This window comes from Galeopterus variegatus, unplaced genomic scaffold, assembly GCF_000696425.1.
Source record: "Galeopterus variegatus unplaced genomic scaffold, G_variegatus-3.0.2 Scaffold3717, whole genome shotgun sequence".
Taxonomy (NCBI): domain Eukaryota; kingdom Metazoa; phylum Chordata; class Mammalia; order Dermoptera; family Cynocephalidae; genus Galeopterus; species Galeopterus variegatus.
Genome location: NW_007729828.1, coordinates 72,525 through 85,534, shown reverse-complemented (window position 1 = coordinate 85,534; position 13,010 = coordinate 72,525). Strand labels below are relative to the sequence as shown.

At 36.4% G+C, this 13,010-nt stretch overlaps 1 protein-coding gene across 2 annotated transcripts in view; it reads right to left on the bottom strand.

The window, feature by feature from the left end:
• Positions 1–7,863: 7,863 nt before the first annotated feature.
• Positions 7,864–13,010, bottom strand: part of TYW3 (tRNA-yW synthesizing protein 3 homolog (S. cerevisiae)) — a 23,486-nt gene continuing 18,339 nt past the window's right edge. For both annotated transcript variants that reach the window (XM_008585794.1, XM_008585795.1), the window contains one exon: positions 7,864–8,340. In XM_008585794.1, the coding sequence (XP_008584016.1) occupies positions 8,121–8,340 (220 nt within the window). In that variant the 3' untranslated portion in view covers positions 7,864–8,120. The remainder of the gene's footprint in view (positions 8,341–13,010) is intronic.

The following is a 13,010-nucleotide window of genomic DNA, read 5'->3' as shown; positions in this document are numbered from 1 at the left end:
GGGAGTGCCGCCGCGCTTCCCAAGCGGCGCACTACAGCAGTGCGCCACCGGGCCGGCCCTAGATTTTCTGATTTTTATAATTGTGCTGGATTATATGAGACTGTCCTTGTTCTAAGAAAATATATATTGAAATGTTTAAGAGTGAAGAGGCATGATATCATCAATTTACTCCCAAATTTTTGTATATTTATATGAGATCTTATTAATGAGAGAGGGATGGAGTGGTCAATCTGGGTAAAGTGTATCCAGGAGCTCTTTGTACTATTGTGATATTGTGAAAACGTACATTTGGTCTTCATCCCCATCTCCTGACATACAACTCCTAAAATCCTAATAATGCTAATAATAGCTGGCAGCTCCTACTTAGCTTCAGTTGGGGGCTGGTCACAGGAAAGACCATGGAAGGACTTTCAGTCCCACCCCCAACCTCCAAGGAGGGAAGAAAGTCTGAAGGTTAAGTTGATCACAAGTGACCAATGATTTAATCAATCATGCCTATGTAATGAAGCCTTCATAAAAACCCAGGAGGCCTGGACTGAGAGAGCTTCCAGACAGCTGAACACATGGAGGTTCTCTGATAAAGGTTCCTCGAGGGTGGCACTCCTGGGAGGGCATGGAAGCTCTACGCCCCTACCCCCATACCTTGCCTTATTCATCTCTTTGTCTGTATCCTTTGTAATACCCTTTATAATAAACCAGAAAACATCAGTACATGTTCCCCTGAGTTCTGTGAGCCGCTTGAGCAAACTAATTGAACCCAAGGAGGGGGTTGTGGCAACCCTGATTTATAGCTGTTGGTCAGAAGTTCAAGAGGCCTGGACTTAGAACTGGCATCTGAAAGGGAGGTGGGGGCAGTCTTGGGGACTGAGCCCTCAACCTGTGGGATGTGACACTATCTCCAAGTAGATAGTGTCAGAATTGAATTAGCGGACATTCAGCTGGTGTCTGTTGTGGAACTGGTTGCTCGCTTGACAGTGGCGGGAAGTCCCCACACATTTGGTCACAGAAATCAGAAGTCAGTCTTCTGTGTTGATGAGTTAAGAGCATAGGAAAAGGACTTTTGCTTTTGTGTTTTTCTTTCTCCTACAACTATTATAACTTTTCTGCAGATTTGAAATTATTTAAAAATAAAAAGTGTTTTTAAAAGAGTTCTTGTAAAAAACCAGACAGGACTTATCACCATTAGTCACAAAGTATATCTTGGAGTGCTGTGGTATGGAAATTTGGAAATTTTATCAGATATAAAGTATAATATTATACACTTAGGAATCTCTAAGTTTACTTTACTACAGTCCTTTAATTTTCTAAATCATATTATCAAGATTCTTTGGATAAATGAATAGTAATAGAATTTGGATAGAAATTTTGTCATTAGATAATGCCCTTGAACTCTCACACATATGCATACAATGCATTTACAAAATAGTTTAGAAAGTACTTGCTGGAAACCAACAATGTGCAAGACACTTGGAGATGCAAAAATGATGGAAATACAGCTTTCTCTTTCAATTAGTCAAAAGGTGGTGATGGTGCGTGCACATGTTTGCAACTAATAAATATCAAGCTGCTTCTTGGTTTGTGTGGTGATAGAGGTATAAACAAAATGCCGTGTATGTGTAGTGATGGGGAAGTACTATGGGAAAACAGAAATGGAAGAAGTAAATCTGAAAAGGGCTGTTAGGAAAGCTTCTCAGAAGAGGCAACATTTCAGTTGGGCCTTGATCAATAGGTAGAATTTGAAGAGCACCAAAGATCTTAGGTAAGTGCATGATCCTAGGCAAGTGTCCACAATACAGAGTCTTTAATAATGTTACTAGAAGAGAAGCTCTGTGAAAGTAGGGATTTTGTCCTGTGCTTAAGTGACTAACAGTAGGTGCTCAATAAATATTTGTCAAAGAAATGAATGAATAATGAAACATTTGGGCAATTGTTTTATACGTGCATAAGTGGCAAGTGAATGATCTGGTTATTGAGAAAGATTTCCCTTTCCTCTGGCATGACTTATATTTGGTGTTGGTGGGGACTTTCTTTTCAACTATCTCTGGAATAGCTAAAGAAAGGAGGTCATTTCTATGATATACAGATGTATGAAAAGTTTGTGTTAATAAAATTTACAGAAGTATCTGGAAAAGGTATATAGACAGGGAAAGAAATCCTTGGAACTTTTAAATAATCTGCTTTGGATCTGAAAATGAACCAGGCAGAACTTCTGGAAATAATAAAGACTTTGAAATGTAAAACTCAGTGGGCTGGCTAGACAGTGGGTAAGACACAGCTGAAGAAGGAGGGAGTCGACTGAAAGATAACCTGAGTAAAAGACACAGAATGAAGCACATAAGGAAAAGATGGGGAAGGGAGGATGAAAGTGGTGAAAAGATTTGGAGAATAGATCCATAAATAGGTCCAATATATGACTAATATACTAATAATAGTTTCAGAAGGAGAGAACAAAAATTAAGGGAAATGAGGAGAGGCGTAAACTATAGACTTTAGTTAATAATATTATATCAATATTGGTAAAGTACCACGTTAATGTAAGATGTATAATGCAAGATAATAGGGAAAACTGTGTGGGGATGAAAAGGGGGTAAATGGGAAGTCTCTGTACTTTTTCTCTCAATTTTCCTTTAAACCTAAAACTGCTCTAAAAAAAAAGTCTATTAAAATAAATGAATAGGCAAAATGCACAATGAATTACAATTAAAGTTCAAATGGAACCATATTAAAGGCAAAAATGAAAAGGGCTAAGAAAAATACACTTAGCAAGAACAGAATGTATAAAAATCTAGGATATTAAACTACTGTTAGGTTTAAAAACATTAGCATTTATGGGTATTAAAATCCTAGTACATTAAGAGAAGCCCGTGTATTAAAAGCAGTATGATAGAGCAGGGAAAGAAGAGGCTTGAGAGTCAATGCCCATTTTTAAAGGCCAAAAATCTTAACCAGAAGATATTCATTATTGTACACTTTATAAGGGAGTGTTAGATTTACTCCCCAACCTCTGACCAAATTAAAGCCAGTTCAAGGGCTCACCCATAAGAAAGATGACAATAGTCATTTTTCAGGGTTTTTGAACACTTAACCCTGGAAATTACATAGTTCCTCTCAAAATGGGTAAAGCCCTTGTTTTCAAAACATGATGCTCATCACTGCCTTTGCTCACAATTTGAAATCAGGTAGCTCTGAAAGAGGCTCCATTTTACTTTGTCTGAGTTTCACCACTGAGACTTTTGCCTTAGGTTCAAAATATCAGTGGTGAGCGCTGATTCCTTGTAGGCTTCCAAGGAATCTCATGGTCCTGCCACCTCAGGGGTGCCACATGTGGGCAGGTGCCAAGTCCTGGCACATCACAGAACCTGTAGCACTCTGCCTCTTTCCTAATGGGGATAGGAGGATTAAACACACAGGTGGGAAGGGGGTTGGGGAGGCATCCCTCTTCAGCTCTTGAAGCACCAAGCCCCCAATCCAGGTCCAGCTTCAAAGGTGTGTGACCTGTGCAGTTGCATAGGGCGACATGATTAGAGGTGCCCTGCAGTTGATTTAACGCTCTTCCGTTGCAATCTTTACTGCTTAAACATTTTATACTGTCTTCTACAAATTATGTAGCCAGTACTGCCCTCTTATTTAGTATTTAGTATGCTAACACAATAATATAGTTTAATTCTCCTCAAACTTCTAACCAGGGGTAGCCAATGCTGGTGCCCATAGGGCACAAGCAGTTAACTTGGTGACATGTAGAATCCAGATTTTAGGAATAAATACTTGCCTCCATCCTGGAAGAAGGAAAAAATTCCTTTTATTTTGGATGAAATACAACTACAACGAAAACAAGCCACAAGGTAATTCTCAATATGTTACCTTGTATGTTAAATTATTACTAAATTGCTGTGCCACATTTATTAATATTGGTGATTATGCATGTGGATTGAATATATAAATGATATATTAAGGGATGTTAAAGATTGAGTAGGATTCAATGTTTCTGGGGTTTATGGCTGGTTTCTCTTCTGGTTTCTCATCTCTGTTAAGTTGAGAGGTCCAGAGCAGGTCTGTTTCCTAAGGTAAAGAGATTAGGAGGCAGCCCCCCTTCCACATTCTCATCCATTATTTTCGGTTTATGGAATCTTTGGAATACATTGTTCCCTTGCGGATCAGCTTAAATAAGTGAAGAAAAATCAATGAATTATGAACCCCTTAGAGATATTCTAAAACTGCAAAATGCATAGTCATTCCACCACAGGATACCCTTCCCCCACCCCCACTCTCCCCTTCCTACAGTTCTTATTTAGGGCTTATTTTTATTTGTTTCTCTTCTCATCTACCTGCCTGGAACATATTTCCATATTCTACTTTTTAAATTAGAAGAAATGTCCTAGACATTCTGGCACTGTAAGTTTCCTTGCCTGCGCAAATTCCCTTCCTGGCAGGGTTGCTGTATATGTTGGTGTATAAGAATGTGCACTGCATAACCTCAAGGAGGGCCACTGAATTTGTCATTTAGGGGACTGTCCCTCCTGGAGTTGTACAGAGTTCAAGTTACACAGTTGTACACGTGGCCATGTCTTCCTGGCAACTGCCTTAGACACTAGGGTAAGGACAGTAATTTAACTAATTAATACACTGGAACCTCCTGCTTTCTCTCCTATGACGTGTATGCATGAAATGTATGGCACACGTACACTGTAACTTCTGATTAAGGTTTTTTCTTTAATTAAAAAAATTTACATTTCTCTCCAATGCTGTCTTCAGGAATAAATCTATTACCAGTAGATTCTAAAAGTTCTGGGCTGATTTTATGAGAATCATTGGATGAGTTGTTTAAAAAATAAATATTCCTAGACTCCAGATGAAGATTCTGGTTTGGGAGATGTGGGGTAGGGCCTAGGAGTCAGAGTTTTAGAAAGCAGCACCCCATGTCCCATCCTGTCTGATGTGTAGCCACATTTAGGAAACACTGGTCTACCTCCTACAGTTGGGCTTCAACCAGCTTTGCTCATTTCATACCATATTATGCCATGTTTCAGTTTTTCTGTAATATTCGCAATCACTGAATATACCATGCTCTTTGGTGCCTCATTTCCATTACACGTTCCCTCTATTTGCCAAGAGCTTTTCTTAAGATTTTTCCATCAAGTGAACTTGTATCTTGTCCTTAAAGACCTAGACAAAATGGTATCTCCTTCAATTGGACTTCTAGTACTCCCTCACCTAGAATCAGTTACTCCCACCACTCGGTTCCTGTAACAGTATGTATTGTAGAAGTATCCTGAAAAAAAATGTAAGTTGCATAACCCCTAAAACAATTTTTAAAATTATGTACTTAATGTCATCAACTTTATTTGCATCGTAAGTTTAAATCACAACCAAGGATATAATTTCTAGCATATCAACTATAATGTTAATTTCCAGCATTAAGATAACAACTATTATTTAAAATAAATATTTATTTAAGATAGATTTATGCCATTACTTTAAAAAATATATCCAAAACAATCTAAATACCTGTCTTAGGTCAGGTTCTTGCAGAAGACATCATTTTAGTACAAGTGATTTATTAAGCAGGTGTTCCCAGAAGGAACTGGTAAGGGAGTGGAGACATGATAGGATTTCTGGGAAAGTCCTAGGATCAACTCGATCCTGCTAGGAATAGGTGGTGATTGCACATCCAAGTTTATCCGATTTCTGGGCAACAGAGTTGCCTTTTGAAGCTCTGCACTTACCATTAGTGGTCGTGAGACAGTGGATATGTGTATACATGGCGGTGGTGGTGGGGAGGGGGCAGGCAGAAAACATACTTTTCCTTCTCTCCTTTAGGGTGGAAAGGCTCCAGTAAGCTAAAGCAAGAGCAGCAAAACACACAAGTTTGGAGACAGACCACAGCATTAAAATAACAGACTTGTGGCTATCTGGATGGGGTTCCACAGGTGTTAACAATACTCTAGCAATTTGATATTATCAATAATTTTAAAAATATATTAGACTTCCGATTCTGAAAAGGAGTAGACATACTTTCTCTATTCCTTCCACTAAGGGCAACTAAAAACCTGGACATTATGTATAAAACAAACATGACTCTGAAAAGTGGAGAAAAGAAAGTAGACCAGCCAGGGGATTTGGCATCTGAAGAAAAAGTATGAATTCCCTGATTTCTTTCTTTCTTTCTTTTTTTTTTTAAACTCACATATCGCAGCCTGGGCACTGGAAAAAGCCAGCAACCCCCAAATACCCATGGACTCGGACAAAAGTCTCAACGAAACCTGCTTTCTTTTGCCAAGAATCAGGAAAGAAGTCTAATAACAATTCTGTGGGCGAGGTCTAGCAGTGAGCCAAAGCTCAGGAGACAGATCAGGGCAAGAAAGCTGGGAATCACTGTCTGACAGGTTAAGTCTACTGGAATGGATGAGGTGGCTTGGGGTGTCTACAGAGTTATTACCCTTTGGTTTACAATTAGAACAACTTGGGAGCTTTAAAAATATGACAAAGCCTAGAGTCTCTCCCTGGAGATTCTTGGTTGCTTTCTGTATTTTTGTTCTAAAGATGATTCTAAGATGTAATAAATATTGAAAACTATTAAAGGATTGTAGAGAAAAAGAACTGAGAAGGATTCACCATAAACAGAGAAATGATTCAGAAGACAGCATTCAAGAAGCCCATGAAAGGGCAGATTCACAGATGTGAAAGTGGCCAATAGCACCTAATGCTACATGACAGTGAGCACTCAAAGGAAGCTCCTTCTCAAACAGTGAAACAGAGAACTGGGTTTGAAGGCTTCCTAAATGTTGTGGGAATACTAAAAGAAACTGGGCCATAAATATTAGTATCTTATTTTATAGGCCAAAAAGAGAGCAGTTCAGAGCTATGATAGAAAACAGGAGTAGGAACAAAACCTTATAATAACTTTAGAGCTGCCTGCACACCAATCCTGATGATTTTATTTAGAAGACAACAGATGTCTATGAAGTCAACATATTTAAAAAATGAGTACAAAATGCCATCTGCCAGATAGCAAGCATCTGGGGTATAAATCTATACAAAGGTTTATATATAAAGTTCAGGCTTAGAGAAATTATAAAAATATTAGAAATGCCAAAATCACAACTCAAAAGTTAACTACATTATATAATTTTTTTATTTGACATTCTGGTATTTTAATCTTATAATCTATTAGTTCTATGACTGACTAGTAATTTTCCTTTAAATATATAATTTTTATGATTTGGTATATTCTGAAAACACAGCATGAAAGCATCTTCATTTTATAATAAAAGTAAATACTTATGTACATAATGCTGTATTAGTAAATGCTTTCATATTTTTAACTTGATCTTGTCAAGCCCAAGGCAGGTATTAGAATTACTACCATGAAGATGTGGAAATGGAAGCTCTTGGAAATTAAGTGATCTGCTCAAGGACTTCCAACTTCTGTGTAGCAGTCAGAATTCAAAGGTTTCTGATCCTTGCAATTTTCCATAGCACATTTGTTCCATTAATATGTCTGTGTCTTAGTTATCATTTCTGATCAGGCTTAGTGAAAAATTATACTCGTGTGTATCACAGAGACTGTGGCAGTGGCAAGCTCTGGTTTGTGAGAAATAAAGGGGAAAGAAGGTTCAGGTATTTTGTCCAGAACAAAAAGGGTATCAGTTGTCTTATCCACAAGGTGAAAAGGGAGGAAAAAACTTGTCATTGGACTCCATGGTAACAGACACTCTTTTAAAGGCTGGAAGTTTCAAAGTTAAAAATAAATAAAATGGTACAATGATTTTTACTCAAATAATCCTGATGTTAAGGTTCTCTTAAGTGGGTATTATACTTATTTTTCCTGTTTTGCAGAAGTAGAAATTGAAACAAAAAAAAGGAGGCATTGAAAATCATAATTTTATTTTTGCAGTGAATCTCTATGTGACTAAAAAAGGTGGTATTTAATGAGCAAATATACACAGCAATCTTAAAAAGCTATATAGGTTTATAAGATGGGTTTCTCTAAAATATAGAGAAATTAAATCTTGCTCTTCTAAATGGCTGGTACACTCAACGAACTAAAACACTCTTATAAAGAGCAGTTTTATAAAACCTATTAAAAATATTCTTCTACCAAGACACTTCAGAACCAAACCTTAGTAATCATCAGGAAAGATATTAACAATGATTTCTGGATCATCATCATCTTCATTTTCAAGTTCTTTAACATTTTCTTCAGTAATACATTTGCCATGTGCTTTTTCTGGGCTTCTATTTTTCTTTTGAGTATATGATGAGTTATTTTTCTCTTTGATCTTGGGATGTGATTTACTATCAGTTTCCCTTTCCAAAGCATGTTGTAAGCAGTTGTAAAACCTGTCAAGAAATAAGCACTACTGTTACATCCGTGTGTTCTGAAACGGAACAAGTAAAGTACTCCTAGAGCTTACAAATTAGTTAAATTTGACAATGTCCCATCTTAGCCTTATAAATATAAAATAAATCAAAGACATAACATACTTTTTGCCTTTATCACTGTTTAATAAGAAAACAAATGTGCTCTCAGTTCTTTAAGAACAGTCCTGAAAATTGGATTGGAATCACCTCTTGACAACCTCTATCCTTCCTCAATTTCCATCCTAGATATAGGGGTCAAACAAAGATGGTCAAAAAGAACAAAAATTATTTATTAAAAAATCTTAAATATAATAGACACTCACTTTAGAGAATCTGGAAAACATATAAAGTTACAAAAACAGACCACCTCTACATAACTACCTAGAAATAACCATTCTCGAATTTTTATTTTCTAGTTTATTAAAGTAGTTTGGATTATTGTATTTATACAAGTACACAGTTATTGTTGCTTACATAATTAGGATATTATATATAAAGTTTTACAATGTTTTTTCAAATTTAATATTTATTGAGAACATTTTCCAAATCATTAAATGAACTACAAAATAATAACTTTTAATGGTAGTATAATGTTATGCTATCTAGATTGGCCTTTATTTATTTTCACATTATTCCTAATATTAAACAACAATGTGATAAAATATCTTTGAAAATGATGTGATCTGAGTTTCTAGCCATTATTTAGGATAGACACCTGGAAACATAATTACACGGTTAAAGGGTATGAACATTTTGAGGTTCTGATAAATCCTGTTTTCCAGAATGGATGTTCAAAAACATATGCTTACAACAGAAGTACTTCACCCACACATTGGATATTACCATCAAAAAACACATTCTACTTTGATAGGTGAAAGTGGTGTCTCATTATTTTAATTTTCATTTCTTTGTTTGCAAGTAAAATTGAATGTTTTCCATTTGCTTATTGGCTGTTTGAATTTTTTAAAATATGAATTATTTTTCCCTTTATTCTTTAAAAAATTTTTTTTCAAAAAATGCTACTTTTTAAATTGAATCATAATTGATTATATTTGTAGGATACAGATTTGAATATCAATACGTGTACAAAATGTAGTGATTAAATCAGGATAATTTGCTTACTCATGTTTACAAAACATTATCAATCTTTGTGACCCTTCATTAATTTCTTGCTACAACCTCCCTTCCTACCTCTAATAACTGCAGTTCTGTTCTCTCTTTTTTTAAAGTTCAATACATTATTGTGATTCTTTCTTTATTTACTTTAGTTCCCACTTATAAATGAATGAGGCCATGTGGTATTTCTTTCTGTGCCTGGCTTATTTCACTTAACATAATTTTGTCTAAGTTCATCTATGTTGCTGCAAATGGCAGAATTTCATTCTTTTTTATGACAGAGCAGTATTTCATTGAGTATATAGACCACATTTCCCTTATCCAGTCATCCGTCAATGGACATGTAGGGTAGTTCCACCTGTTGGCTACTGTAAATAGAGCTTCAGTAAACATGGGAGTGCAGGTATCCCTTTGACATGAAGATTTCCATTCCTTTGGGTGGGATTGCTGCGTCATATGGCAGTTCTATCTGTAGTTGTTCTTTGGGTGGGATTGCTGCTTTCACTTAACATAATTTTGTCTAAGTTCATCTATGTTGCTGCAAATGGCAGAATTTCATTCTTTTTTATGACAGAGCAGTATTTCATTGAGTATATAGACCACATTTCCCTTATCCAGTCATCCGTCAATGGACATGTAGGGTAGTTCCACCTGTTGGCTACTGTAAATAGAGCTTCAGTAAACATGGGAGTGCAGGTATCCCTTTGACATGAAGATTTCCATTCCTTTGGGTGGGATTGCTGCGTCATATGGCAGTTCTATCTGTAGTTGTTTGAGGAACCTCCACACTGTTTTCCATAATGGCTGCACTAACTTACAGTCCAACCAACAGTATAGGAGGGTTTCTCTTTCTCCACATCCTCACCAGCATTTGTTATTCTCTGACTTTTTGATAATAGCCAGTCTAACTGGGGTGAGATAATATCTCAGTGTAGTTCATTTTTCTATTGGTGTTTAGTGTTTATTTTGTGATAGAATAAAATGTCCTAAAAATGGGGTTCATTTCTTTTCTACCCCCACGTTAACACCTAACATACTACTCTGCTTGACACAGTAGCCTTGAGGATATGCTGGAAGGCAGCAAGTGGCATGGAGTGTTGCATGCATTTGACACCTGGGTTCCTTTGGGAAGCTGAGGTATCTAATTCCAATGAACTTTAGTGAGTCTCAAATTTCCTCATTTATAAAACTGGATATTATTATCCTATACCAAGAGGCATTACAGATGATATATTTAAGTACCTAGCACAGTACCTGGCACAGAGTTAGTTTTCCGTAATAACTATTTTTTATAGAATATAGGCTTCATGAGACCAAGGACCTTATCTACTTGCTTACTGTTATATTCTTAGCATGTGGTACAGTACTGGCACACTCAGTAAGAATATGACAAATAAATAAATGAATAACTAATGAAAAAGGTAACTATGGATATATTTTCCTAGGTCCCAAATTAGAATAATCTGGAAGTTGAGAATTCACTTGCCATGGTAGGGATCATATCTTGCTTTTATTCTACTGTAATTGGAGACTATGACAGGAAATTTTTGACATCTACAGAACAGATTGCTTTTTCGGACCAATTTTCTTCTTTCTTTAATTCAATGAACATGATAAGTTATACCTGCAAAGGCCCTAAAACTCTAAAACCCCAAATACCCACCTATTCCCAAATATTGCACATAATTCTAATACATATACAATGTGATCACTACATATCCTGTCCATATTTCAGGAACTTATGCACTCACCACTGTACATCTTGATATCCAGTATCATGCTTGGCATGTAAATAGGTACTCAATAAATATTTCTTCTATAAATAAACCAATTTCAAAGAAGGAGGTATAGAAAAAGGAAAAGACTGAGAAAAACTGACATATAACTTTTTGGGCCTTGTTCAAACTTTTCATTTGATGTACCCTTTATATCCTTACTTAACTGAAACCTGGCTCCCCCACAGGTACCATCTCCCCTGGTGTCTTTCAAGTGGAGATTGCTTATTCTCTCCATATCCTGCCTACCACAGACTTGAGGTCAGAACTCAACTGGCTCATCAATACTTTGACAGACTAAATTCCTTCAGCTGCCCCTCAAGTCATCTTCCTATACTCTGTTTGGTCCTTTACATTCATGAAAATTTCTACATTTGGTTTGATATTTTAAGTGATTTCAATGACTGATTTTCTTATCTTCCACGATGCCTATTTGATACAATGACCCATTTTATCTAAAATGTGTCTGAGCATGCCAGGAACTGGTGTGTCACCCTTATCTGATAAGATGCTATCCCTGATACATAACCTCATCTCCTACCATTCTTCACCCACCTTGTACTATAGGCTTAGGTAACCAAGTTTTTTTTTGGATTATATTTTATTCCTAGAAAATGAAAGATAAGATTAAATTGCTCTTTTATGATCACAGAGAATTAACAGCTTGTGTAAAATGTCTTGTCAGTCACATTAAAAAAAGGTAATTAGAGAGGAACAGATATCTTACTTTAATCTTTCATTACAGAAGCTAAGAATTCAAAGGTACATCTTTAGGGTACCAAAAAATAACTGGTAAAATGGAACGAAGATCCTTTCTTGCTGAAACTCAAGAAGAAAAACTTCAAATACTATTTTTTCTTTCCCTTTTCTAAAGGTAACTTTAAAAATCCTTTGAGAAACTGTCTTACTCAATAAGTCAGAAACTTGTTTTCCAATTATTTGTTCTCCCTTCATACTACAGCATTCTAAAGCCTACTTCTCAAAAGTGTAATTTTCTCAGCTCTCACAGACAACAAAAAGAGCTGTGAAAAAAAAAAAGGTATGCTCAGACAACTGTTTCCCGCCCCCACCCCTGAAAATCAAATTGTCTTCAGTTTTTCTGCCTCTGCAGTCAAGATTATCATGGTATAGGACAACTTGCACTTGTACTTGGGTTCTCTTCATGAGAAAGAACTTCTTAGGCCAGCCCTGAGAAACTGACTCCTTATTTTTCAAGGTCAGAGAACCACCTGCAGTAAAAAGCTAGAATTTCTGACATCTGAAACAGGAACATTGAATTGAGAAATGTAGGCACAATTTCATTCCCTTTTAGCCTTCCATTATTCATAACATATCAAAAACGGCTATTTTGATATGTTATGTATTTTAACTGATTAAGCTCTAGCGTTTTTAATAAAAAAAAACACATGTATGTGACAGAATCTTTGCCAGATACTGGAGATACAGGTAAGATCTGTGGTCTGTGCCTTCAAGGAGCTCATGGTTTAAGGGGAGTTGCAGAACTGTGAAGCCACATTCATCATGCCATGAACAGGATAAGATAAAGTGGGAGTACACTGGGGCACTGCTCCAGCTGAGATCATGAAATTCTCCTTGGAAAAAGATCCAATGCCTGGGTTGAATTGCAAGAATGAATGAAAGCTGGCTATGCGAGAGCTGGCCCGTGGCTCACTTGGGAGAGCGTGGTGTTAACAACACCAAGTCAAGCGTTAAGATCCCATTACCAGTCATCTTAAAAAAAAAAAAAAAAAAAAAAAA